Genomic DNA, 12655 nt, shown 5'->3' with positions numbered 1-12655 from the left:
ATTCTGTTAGACAGAGGCATAGCTTTTGCACACTCCTGTGGTGTGGACCTCAGCAGGACTGAGCAAAGAAGGCCACAGGCTATTTCAGCAACATAGCAGGAGTGGGTCCAAGAGGGACAGCTGTCACTGTCATAGGGAAAGCCAGAGCTAGACCTAAAGCATTGCATGTTAGCACTGACTAAACCAAAAAAGCCATTGCTGTCAAGTCGAGTCCGACTCATGGTGACCCTGTAGGTCAGAGTAGAACTGCCCCATAGGGTCTCCAAGGAGCAGCTGGTAGATTCAAATTGTTGACCTTTTGGTTAGCAGCCAAACTCTTAACAACTGCACCACCAGGGCTCCATGTTAGCACTGAAGAGACCTCAAAATCCCATCTCCTGCCCTCACAGGGGATTGGCAACATGCCCCAAGCCCCCCCGCTTCAGTGCAAAGACAGCTGGGAGAAGTGGGCGGGCCACCCAGTAGATGGCCTAGATGACACCCAGCCCAAATTCCTCACTTTTGCTGCACTCTGGAGAAGAGGGAACATTGGACACAGACATTGGATGCTATACTTTTCCGAATATGAATCTGACCTTTTGTACTCCCATGGGTGTAAGGCAGGACTAGGTGGTAACTCCGGCCTGCTGCACTATTCCCTAGTGCCCTCCTGCAGTGGGTAGCCTTCCAGTGATTCTCCCCAGAGCCAGAACTTTTCACCTTCCTCCTGCTCCCTCTCCTTGTTCCCTCTTGCTCTCTATTTCCACCCTCACCACCCGCCTCACCACCCCTCACTGCCTGTCTTCCTCTCCTCTCTCCGATGATCTGTTTTCCGCTTTCTACTCAATCCCCTTCCCTCTAAGCCCCTGACTTCAGGCCTTTGGACTTAACAGGCTTCAACCACTGGTATCAAATGACCCTGAGTCGAGACCTCTATATTTTTAACCCACCAGACACCCAAAGCTCTTGCTACTGAAACCCGAGGAGCTGGTCCCTCCACACTCCCCCTCCCCACCTCACTCATACACACCCTGGCCCCTCAACCTCCTAGGGTTCTGGTTCAGCCATGTCAGCAGCGCTGGGGAGGGACCCCAGACTGATACAGCCCTGTCCCTAGGAGACCTTGTGTTGGAAGAGGGACGAGGATGGAATGGGAGAGAGAGAGACCTCTGAGGAGGGGCCTGTAGAATGGCTGGCTAGACCTTTTTATGGCTTTTCTTGGCTAACCTATGGCCTCTCATCTTCCAGAACCACCCGTGGCTCTTCCTCCATCACTATCAGGGTTTGGTTTTGTGTTTTTTTTTTTTTTTGACCCAGCCTTCATTCTAAGACTAGTCTACATCATGGTTAAGGGCCAAGTTCTGGAATAAGACAGACTTAGTTTCCTCATCTATGAAATGGGGTGAGGTATGAAAATACATTTGTTGTGAATTAATTGATGATGTGCAAAGCCTTTGTCCCAGTGCCAGGCATAGTATGCAGCCACCTAACACATGTGTTTTGTTCTTTGTAACAGCCTACAAAACACACTGCCCCCCCCCCCCAACTTTCCTTAGTGTTCTTCTCTGGCTCTGCATGCTTTTGTGCACAGCCAACCCTCTGCTCTAAGAGGCCTGAGAATGAACTGACTCACAGGGCAAATGAGTGAGGAGATGGAGGGTGGCTTATCTGGGACAACTCACTCATGAGAAAAGAGGCACAGCAGATGCTGGAGCCTAGGCTTAAGACCAAGCTCTTGGGAATGTCCATCACCCCTAGGAGCCTGGGGCGGAGGGGCGGGTGCTTCGCCTAAAGTAAAGGCTACGGGAACTCAAAGTGTTGTTACAGACTCTATTTCAGGTAACACCAGAGAAAATGAGCGGAGGGGTGGGATAGGGTTGAGAGGCCCAACTGAATGGGGATAGAGGGCAGGGGACCATAGTCTTCTGGAGTCCCTTTTTTGTGCTCATTCCCTTCTTCAGAGGAGAAGCTCTGATCCCACATTCACCACTCACCACAATATTCCCAAGTCACTGGGACCTCTCTGGACCTCAGGCTCTTCATCGATGCAATAGATCTCTTCTAGCACTAAACCTCTATGAGTCTACAAGCTGATCCGAGGAATCCAAGGTGGGGGCTTCATGACCCGATCCTGCCCACACCCAGGGTGAGTACTGTGGCCCCTTCCTGTAAGGCTGGGTTCAGCCGCTCTTCTCCTCATCCTCTCATTTCTCTGATCCCAGTTTGACATTGGGGGCAGTCACTTGTCTTGCCCTCGTTCTCCAAGGGGCAGAGAGTGACTTTAAGGTGGAGGATAGCCCTCAAGGGGCAAATATGCTTGACCCTGCTCCCCTCCCAGCCTCAACTTCAGTCCCTGAAAGACTTCCCTGGCCTAGTTACCATGAAGATCGAGGGAAAGAGCTTCACAGTCATCATCCCTCGAAACCCCAAATTAACCCATTGCCATTGAGTCAATTCCAACTCATAGCACCCCTAAGGGACAGAGCAGAACTGCCCCATAGGGTTTCCAAGGCTGTAACCTTTACCAAAGTCGACTGCCACATCTTTCTCCCACAGAAGGGCTGTTGGGTTTGAACCACCAACTTTTCGGTTAGCAGCTGAGCGTTTAACAACTGCGCCACCAGGGCTCCTCCACTCCCCAAATATCAGATGCAACATATTCAGCCAAGTGAGAGTTGGTTCCAAACATTTACTCTCCAGACTGGCTACTGGGTTCAACAGAGGCCAGCACCCCCCCCCCACTGGACTCTAGCCAGACTCAGGCTCGACTTGCCCTAACCCACCCTCATCTGCTACCCGTGATGCCCTCAATCCAGCCCCAGAACTGCCTGTCTCTCTCGTCCAAGGTAATCCATCTCTGCTTCCAACTCAGAGGCCCTCTCAGATGTGTCAAACTCAGAATCCCTAACCCTTGCTCGCTCCCACCCCCAGCCCCATGTCGTGTGCAGCTCTTCCTCTGCCGAGTTCAGTAGTAGGTCTCCTGCTCCAGCCAGCCTGTGGGTGAGAAGAAACCAGAGTGAACTGGGAGAAGATGGCAGGGAAGGCACCAAGGGGAGACCAGCAGAAGGGGAAGGAAGGCCTAAGTGTCTGGAACACAGGGCACTGAGGATGGGAAGGAATGGGGGTGGTAGAGTGAGAAGTAAGGGCTGGGCCCAGCACAGTGAAGACCAGGCAGTAAGGTGGGCAGGTGAAGAGAAAGGCAGTGAGTCTGGAAGAACCAGGTGTGATGGGAGAGCTAGTTAGGGGGCTGGTGGTCCAATAGTCAGAGCAGGGCTCAGGGGCGCCTCACCGCCAGGCCTTCGTCGGATGATGTATTTTCTGAGTTCATCATAGGTGAAGATAAGAAGGCTGTAGGGCATGGCACAGACCCACCAGGTTACCCTGTAGGGAGCAAGAGTTGGCCAGTGTGGTAAGAGATACGCAAGCCTGAGAAAATGCAGAGAACAGCACACAGGAACTCAGGGTTTTATTGATGACGTGTCCTCTACGTGTCAGGGACTGTGCTGGGCTGTGGGCACAGAGATGAGTACCATCCAGTCGATCCCTATCTCTGAGGAGGTTGGAGTCCAAGGGGTGAGGGATTGAGGGTGGAGAAGAGAGGCACAAGACAGAGACATAAAAAGGCAATGACAAGGAGTCCCTGGGTGGAGCAAACGGTTAAGCACTTGGTTGCTAACCACAAGGTTGGTGGTTCAAATCCATTCAGAGATGCCTTATAAGAAAGGCCTGATGATCTACATCTGAAAGGTCACAGCTATTAGGGAAAAAAAGCCAGTGACAATATGACAAATGTCATATTAGAGATGCAGGCCATGTTCACAGACACTACCCACCAACTTTTGTGAAGTCATTGAGGGAGATCCCCCTCTGCTTTCCAGGTACTCTATGCCTTGCAACCACAAACAGGAGGTTGTTCAAGTATGATGGGACTATCTGAGACATTCCTCAGAGATCTAGTGTGGGGACATTTCTTTAGGGGGTAGGTACACTCTTCGCTATAGCAAAGATGAGGAACATTTTTCTTCCTGAACCTCTTCTATAATTAGAGACCAGGAAGATGGATTTGTTCCCTTGGATGACAGAGAGAAGAGCTGGCCTAGACCAGTGCTGTCCAATAGAAATGTAACATGAGCCATATATGAAATGAAAAATTTTCCAGTAGCTGCATTAAAATAAGTAAAAAAAAAAAAGGCAGGGGAAATTAATTTTAATAATATATTTTGTTTAACCCAATATACCCAAAACATCATCATTTCAACATATAATCAATAGAAAACTCACTAATGAGATTTTTACAGTCTTTTTTTCATCCTAAATCTTTGAAATCCAGTAAGCATTTATACTCGTAGCACATCTCAGTTCAGACACTAAATTTTCAGGAGTTAAATGGAAATGTAGTCCAACCAAAACAATAAGATCGTGTTTAATAAATATTTTATACTGGTTTAGTTTCTAAATTTAACTTAGTTAAAATTAGATGACATGATGACAAATTCCATTCTTCAGTTGCACCCCTTATATATCAGAAGGATAGTGGTTACCTTTTGGACTTCCATGGGCCTAGCCATGTTTACTCTACACACCCCAACAAATATAAACACTTATATATAATCGCCCATTCATTCAACAGCAGTCATATGTCCACTCCATGTCTGTGTTTGCAGTAGGGAAATAAAACTGATAACGTGATAGTCTTTGATCTTAAAGAGCTTAAGGAGATCAGGGAAAAGAATGTAGATGAACACACAAAACCAAAAATCACAAGATTAGGTGCAAAGCTTTATGGTTGAGTACATACCAAGTGCTTTAGGAGCTCAGGTGATGCTCAACTGCATTTATTATTACTTATTTGAAATTAACAATAAATTGCATCATTTATCACAACAGTAAACCAACTGTTAGCTAGGGGTGTGCCGTGACCCAGGCACTGAGCTTTATGTATTATATACAATTTTCTATATGCGAGTCTCACAATCATCTGCCAGGTGTGTGTTATTGAGACTCTGCAGAAGCTGAGGCTCAGGATGGTGACACACTTGTCCAAGGTCACAGAATAATATGCCGCAGAGTAGAGATTCAAACCTAGGATTGTCTGCATCTAAAGCCTGGGCCAATTTCTCCTATTAAACATTAACTGAGCATCTACAGTGTGTAAAGCAATATGGAAGACACTGCAAGGGACACAAAGGTGAGTGGTGTGTGCAAATACATAGACAACGACTTGAAAGAACACAGGGGAAATCGCTAACAGAGGTGACCTATGCAGGGTGGGGGAACAAGGAGTGGCAGTGAATGGGGAGTTTTGCTTTCCTCTGTAAATTTTTAAATAGAATTTTTTCGCAACAAGCATGTCTAATGTCAAAAAAAAGAAAGAAAGGAAGAAGAGAAAAATCTTTGGGTTGACAAAGTCCCAGACCTTGAAGAGTTCCAATATGCCCACCCTTATACACACACACATTAAAGCATATTTGCGTAAGTACGGCAGAGTTATCCATGCGTAGATTAGGTTATTTTTATGGTTACTTTTCAGCTTCAAGCAGCATGTATCCTTGGACAGCCACACTACACATCACCATAAAAGATTCCACTCTGTTGAGCACTGGTACGTCTGCTAAATTTGCATGTTTAGTGGGTTTTGATCACTTGTCATGGTTTCTAATACCTCCCTAAATAAGATATATTTATCACAGCACGGATGACTCTCCCCTTCCATCACTGGTGTAACCCCATTTACCCAGGCAGATCTGACTATCTTGTTCAAACCCACGTTTCTCCCCCTTGCTCTCCGTGTACCCTGAGATTCTCATATGGGCATCCTTTGCCTTACTCACTTGAGTGGGTACATTCGCAGGGCCATGTCCATGCCTGGAGTGTAGGACATAAAAGCAGCTAGGAATGTCTCCTCCACGATCCCAAACAGTAGGACCTTGTTTCTGGGAAGAAGCATTTGTGGGTGTTGGTGAAAGGGAGGAAGAGGCAGGGGGCGATTCCATGTCCCAGTGTCCAGGTTGGGAAGAGTGTTGGGGCATTTGGTGGGGTACTCACTTCATGCCCTGCTGGAAGACCGAGTTGCGGCGGGTCTTGCAGATGATGAGGTCAGCCCACTGTACAACCACGATGCTGATAAAGAAGGCTGTATGGCACGTGAACTCCACCACCTTCCGCTGCTCGAAGGTCTTGGGGGAGGGCAGGCAGAGAGGGAGTGTCAGAAGGATAGTGGCTGTAGACACATCCTAAAGTCTTCCTCCCTCTCACGTCCTCCAGGATCCCCAAGGCTAAGTTAGGTCCTCTCTCTTTAGGCTCCCACGGCACTTCATTCATCTCTCTGTTTCAGCACTTCTCATGTTGTATTATGATTTGTCCATGTGTTTTCCTTACTTGACTGGGAGCTCCTCAAGGGCAAGAACCTTGTCTAACTTATCATTGTGTATCTCCATGCTTACTTCGCTGAATGGCATGTAGTATGTGCTCAGTGAATATTAAGGAGGATGGTGTCAGAGAAGAAGGTGGAATTGCAGGGCATGGTGGAGTCAGAGGAACTAAGTCAGAAAGGAAGGTGGGGCTAGAGGGAAGAGGAATGCCCAAAAGAGGTGGTAATGAGACATCAGTTCATTCACTCATATTTTATACATAAGGAACTCGAGTCTACTGGAGAAGATGAATATGCTATGTTAGTACGATAAAACCAAAAACCAAACAAGTTACCATCAAGTCAATTCCAGCTCGTGGTGGCCCCATGCGTTTCACAGTAGAACTGTGCTCCACAGGGTTTTCTTAAATAATTTATGTATTTATTTTTTGTTGTTGAGAATAAACACAATAAAAACTGTATGCCAATTTAAGTTTCTACATGTGCACGTCAGTGATATTGATTACATTCTTCGAGGTGTGCAACCATTCTCATCCGCCTTTTCTGAGTTCTTCCTCCCCCGTTAAAACAAACTCACTGTCCCCTAAGTTTCCTATCTAATCTTTCGAGTTGCTGTTGTCAGTTTGATCCCATATAGATAGATCTGAAAAGAGCGTAATAATCAAGGCAGACATTCTCTACTAGCTAAGCTAAACTACTGTTTGGTTTTAAGAAGACCTCAGAGGATATTTTTAGTTCAAGTTTATAGGGTTTTCAATGTGATCTCTTGGAAGTAGACAGCCAGGCTTTTCTTCTGAAGCACCTTTGGGTGGTTATGAACCACTAATCTTTTGGTTAGTAGCCAAGCACTTACCCAAGGACTCCAAAAAAACCAGTTACTGTCAAGTGGACTGAATTCATGGTGACCCCATATGTGTCAGAGTAGAGCTATGCTCTCTAGGGTTTTCAATGGCTGATTTTTCAGAACTAGATCGCCAGGCCTTTTTTCTGAGGCGCCTCTGGGTAAACTTGAACCGCCAACCTTTCAGTCAGCAGTCAAGTACATTAACCATGTGCGTCACCCAGGGACTTCAATAGATCAGCTATAAAGGACAGATCACAGGGGACTACAGGAACACAGAAGAGGCACATCTAAATTAGACTGGAGAAAAAAGCCTCTGTTAAAAAAAAAATAAAACACCATGTTCATAAATAACTCATAGGTCAAATAAGCATACTTGAAAACATGTAGGACTGAACAATAATGAGGTACTACATGCGTATCAAACCTCATGTGATGCGGTTAAAGTTGTACTTGGAGGAAAATACACAGCCTTAAATGACTAGGAAACAATGGCTGAAAATTAATGAGCCAAGAATCCAATGTGGAATGAGATTCATCAGTACATTTTTCTGTATCAGTTCATTCTGCCACCATTCTCCTTTACTGCAGTCACCTACCATCCCTGGACCACTTCCTCTCATTTCTGGAAGATTTAGCTCCTGACTCGCTGTCAGACCAACACTACTCCTGTTGTAGTTTCTGGAGATTTAAATACTGCTATGTTGCTGATCCTTCCAATACCCTGGTCTCACAGTTCCTTGATTTCTGTCTTCTACAATGATGTTCTCCACCCCACAACTGGGCTGCTCACTCCCATGGTTATACGCTAGGTATCGTCCTTCCCAATAGCTACCAGACAAAATAATCAAACCCATTGCTGTTGAGTTAATTCTGACTCATAGGGACCCCATAGGGTTTCTGAGGCTGTAAATCTCTATGGAAGCAGATTGCCACATCTATCTCCCATGGAGGCGCTGGTGGCTTTGAACTGCCAAACTTTCGGCTAGCAGTCAATTGCTTTAACCACTGTGCCACCAGGGCTCCTACAATTCCTCCAAAATCTTGTTTCAAATATCTCTCTCCCTCTCTCCAACCACCATCTTCTTTCCTTCTTACTCATTCTAGTATCTCAACTCCCACACTTTTGGAATTCTACTTGGACCTACAATCCACTTCTCCCAGGCCCCTAACCTCTTTGTGGCCTCACTTCCTTTCTTACCTAACTTAAATCCCATGGCCCATATTTCTAATAATTCCTTTACATATACCTTCCACTCCCCAGACTGTCCCGTTCACTAATTCCATGTATTTACTGACTCTGCACCGGCATCTAGGAGCCAAACATGGCTGGAGAAAACACAGAGCCATGCAGATTAGTCACACTTTAAATTCATGACCATTTCAGTGAAGCCCTTAGTGCTGCCAATGGATTTATATTACATTTCCCTGTCCATTCACTCTCCCACTCTGCCACATCTCCTCTTGCCTCAAATCTTCTCCTCTGTTCTCATTTGCAGCTGATAAACTTGCATCCTATATTACTGAGCAAAGAGAAGCAATAATAAAACGCTCACAAGCCCTCCCACGTGCCTACCACCTCACCTGTGTCTGTGCCTATAAACTGTTTGCTCTTTTGTTATTGTGGATTCATGGCCCTTGTTTCTCCCCTTATCCATAAGACCCCATCCTACTTCACCCACCCAAGGACATTGCTCCAATAACTGTCTCCTTTCTCTACTGTATCATTTTTTCTCCTCTCTACTGGATGGTGGAAACCCTGGTGGTGTAATGGTTAAGTGCCACGGCTGCTAACCAAAGGGTCGGCAGTTTGAATCCGCGAGGCGCTCCTTGGAAACTCTATGGGGCAGTTCTACTCTGTCCTATAGAGTAGCTATGAGTCGGAATCGACTCGACGGCACTGGGTTTACTGGATGGTTCTCATCATGTACATTCCCTTCAGCTAGGGCTCATTTTTCTGACCCTCTTTACAGTTAAAAAAGGGGGGCGGGCAGCAGTGGTTCAGTGGTAGAATTCTCGCCTTCCATGTGGAGACCTCGGTTCAGTTCTGGGCAGTGCACCTTATGCTCAGCTAATGCCCATCTGTCAGTGGAGGCTTACATGTTGCTATGATGCCAAGCAGGTTTCAGGAGATCTTCCAGACTAAGAGGGACTTGGAAGAAAGACATGGTGACCTACTTCCAAAAAGCAGCCAATGAAAACTCTATGGATCACAACAGTCTGTTGTAGCCATGAGTCGGGAGCCGACTTGAGGGTAGCTAACAACAGCTTTACAGTAAAACACTTTTTTTTTTTTTTTTACTATCTCCAATTTCTCTCCTATTTTCAGTCAGGCTTTTGACCCCATCATGCCATGAAACTGTTCATGTTAAGATCACCAATGACTTTCTAGTTGCTTGATCCAATGGTTAACTTTCAGTGTTCATATTATTGCCCCAATCAGCAGTATTTGACACAGGTGATCAGTCCCTCCTCCTTGGTGCATATTCTTTACTTGGCTTCCAGGAATCCACACTTTCCTGGACTTTTCTCTACCAGCCACCTTCTCAGGCTCTTTTGCTCCTTTTTCTCCCTTTTTTATCTAAATGTTGGAGCCCCAAGGTTCTGTCCTTGGTCCTCTTCTCCTCTCTAGGAGTACTCACTTCCCTGGTGATGGCATCCAGCCCCACAGCTTTAAATACCATCTAAATGCCAATGACTCCCAAATTCCTATCTCCAACCTAGGTCTCTCTGAACTGCAGACTCATACATCCAACTGCCTCTCAACATCTCCATTTAGATGTTCAACAGGCATCTCACACTTAACATGTCCCAAACTCTACTCTTGATTTTTCTCCCAAAACCTGCTCTTCCTCCAGTCTTTCTCATTTGAATAAATGACAACTGCATTTTTCTAAGAAACCTTAGATCCTCAGGCACAAAGCCTTGGAGTTATCCTAAGGCTCTTCTTTTTCTCATCCTATATCCAATCCATCAGCAAGTTCTCTTGTCACACCTTCAAAATATTTCCAGGTTCCGACTATCGCTCACCACCTACATGACTCGTGTCATGGTCCAAGCCACCACTTGTCTGCATTACTGCAATAGTCTACTGTCTTCCCTGCTTCCATCCTTTGCCTCCCTCTTGACTATTCTTAAGACAGCTGTCAGAGTGATCTTTTGAAAATATGTCTTATCATGTCAGTGGGTAGAGCAAACACACAGCCTGGGGAAAGGGGAGAGGAGGCTACGGGGGCAGATTATATAAAGTCTTTCATGTTAAACTATAGGTAACCCCTGGGAAATATGAAGTCAGTGGGAGGTGTAATCAGGTTTCCATTTTAGAAGGAGCACCCTGCTGGTTGTATGGAGGATGGCCTGGGGGCAGGGAAGACTGGAGTGGAGAATCTAGGTGAGAAGTGCAGAGGGCCTGAGCCAGGTGAGGAAGCGTGGTTGGAAAGCAGAGAGGGAGTCAGGAGTTATTCGGGAAGGAAATTCGAGTCTTCTTTCTTTCTTACTTTGGTCACTTGATTCATCAGCAAATCCTTTTGCTTCTACTTTCAAAATAGATCATGCCTCTGACTATTTTTCTTCCTCCACCCCCATCACTACCATCTTAGCCCCAAACACCATTGTCTCTCATCTGGACTATTGCAACAGCCTCCTCTCCTATCTCCCTCTTGCCCTCAGCAGCCATAGTCTGCCTTTTAAAATCTATGTCCGATCACCTCACTTACTCTATTTAAACCCTTGTAATTTTTTTTTAAATGACTTCCATCTCATCTAGAATAAAACCCAGAGTCCCCTCCTTGACCTTAAAAAACCAGAAACCAAACCAGTTGCTATTGAGTTGACTCCGACTCATGGTGACTCCATATGTGTGTGACAGAGTAGAACTGTGCTCCCTAGGGTTTCCAGTGGCTGGTTTTTTGGAAGTAGATCACAAAGCCTTTCTTCTGAGGTGCCTCTGGGTGAACTTGAATCACCAACCCTTAGGTTAACATTAACCATTTGACCACTCAGGGACTCCCCTTGGCCTACAAGGCCCTACGTTATCTGACCTTGCTGCTTCCCCATGTCCCACTGCTTCTCCCGCCATACTCCTGCTTGCTAAGCATGCTCAGTCATGCTACTGGTGCTTCTCCATAAACACGTCAAACAAATTCCAGGCCAGGGCCTTTGCACATGCCCTTCCCTCTGCCTGGAACACTCTCCTCCAGAAGTCCACATGGCTTGTTCCTCCATCTCATCAGCAAGGCCTCCAAGAGCACTGTTGTATAAATAAGCCGAGGTCCCTGGGTGGCTGAAAACAGTTTGTACTTGATTACTAACCTAAAGGTTGGCTGTTCTAACCCACCCAACAGTACCATGGATGAAAAGCCTGGCAACCTACTTCCATAAAGATTCCAGTCAAGAAAACCCTGTGGAGCAGTTCTACTCTATAACACAGCAGGTTGTCATAAATTGGAATTGGCTCAACAGCACACAACAACAACAACAACATAAATGAGCCAAAGATGGCCTCTGTTTATTGGCCCCAGGTTGTCCTCTTCTTTATAGCAAGCTAAGGCCTGTGTCTTAGTTATCTAGTGCTGCTATAAGAGAAATACCACAACTCAATGGCTTCAAGAAACAGAAATTTATTCTCTCACAGTCTAGGAGGCCAAGAGTCCAAATTCAGGGCGTCAGCTACAGGGGAAGGCTTTCTCTCTCTATCGGCTCTGGAGGAAGGTCCTTGCCATCAATCTTCCCCTCTCCAAGAGCTTCTCAGGGCAGGGACCCTGAGTCCAAAGGGCATGCTCTGCTCCTGGCTCTCCTGTCTTGGCAGTATGAGGTCCCCGTCTCTCTGCTTGCTTCTCGCTTTTATATCTCAAAAGAGATTGACTTAAGGAACAACTTAATCTTGTAGATTCATTCCAGCCTCATTAATATAACTGCCTCTAATCCTGCCTCATTAACATAATAGAAGTAGGATTTACCACACATAGGAAAATCACATTAGGTGACAAAATGGTGGGCAATCACACAATACTGGGAATTATGGACTAGCCACGTTGATACACACTTTTGGGGGACACAACTCAACCCATAACTGTCTGTTAGCCCCCAAAATCCCACCAGTACCAAACTCAAATTTGTACACATTCAATTGTTTCAAAAAATAGCCCCAATTAACCAGTATTTAGCTACTTAGAGCCTATATAAATACTGCCCAACACCAGCTAGCTATAGATAAAACCTTGTAGTTACAAGGGCCCTAAATACTGGTGTCCTTCTGATCCCAAGACTGCCCAACTGACTGCAGAAGGACATTGAAAAGGCCCACATAACCCCTTCCCTTCTCCTCTTCCCCTCAGGTGGCTCCCTGTGCTGCTTGCTTCTGGAAGACTTCCTGCTGTGGGGAATCTCCTGCAATGAGGTGAGAACGTCAGTGCACTGGTCCCAGTAAACAGCTTGTTGTGCAAGGTTGCTATCTCCTGGTCCTA

General features: G+C 46.1%; 1 protein-coding gene across 1 annotated transcript in view; it reads right to left on the bottom strand.

The window, feature by feature from the left end:
* Positions 1–2954: 2954 nt before the first annotated feature.
* LOC100667801 (sodium/potassium-transporting ATPase subunit alpha-4) overlaps positions 2955–12655 on the bottom strand; it is a 48929-nt gene continuing 39228 nt past the window's right edge. Inside the window, exons 19-21 of the mRNA XM_010594868.3 lie at positions 6025–6155; positions 5811–5912; positions 2955–3360 (exon numbers count right to left, since the gene is read on the bottom strand). Coding sequence (XP_010593170.3) covers positions 3219–3360; positions 5811–5912; positions 6025–6155 — 375 coding nt within the window. The 3' untranslated portion in view covers positions 2955–3218. The remainder of the gene's footprint in view (positions 3361–5810; positions 5913–6024; positions 6156–12655) is intronic.

This window comes from Loxodonta africana, chromosome 3 (assembly GCF_030014295.1).
Source record: "Loxodonta africana isolate mLoxAfr1 chromosome 3, mLoxAfr1.hap2, whole genome shotgun sequence".
In the NCBI taxonomy this organism is placed as follows: domain Eukaryota; kingdom Metazoa; phylum Chordata; class Mammalia; order Proboscidea; family Elephantidae; genus Loxodonta; species Loxodonta africana.
The sequence above is the reverse complement of the archived record's forward strand: the minus strand, read 5'-3'. Positions and strand labels throughout refer to the sequence as shown.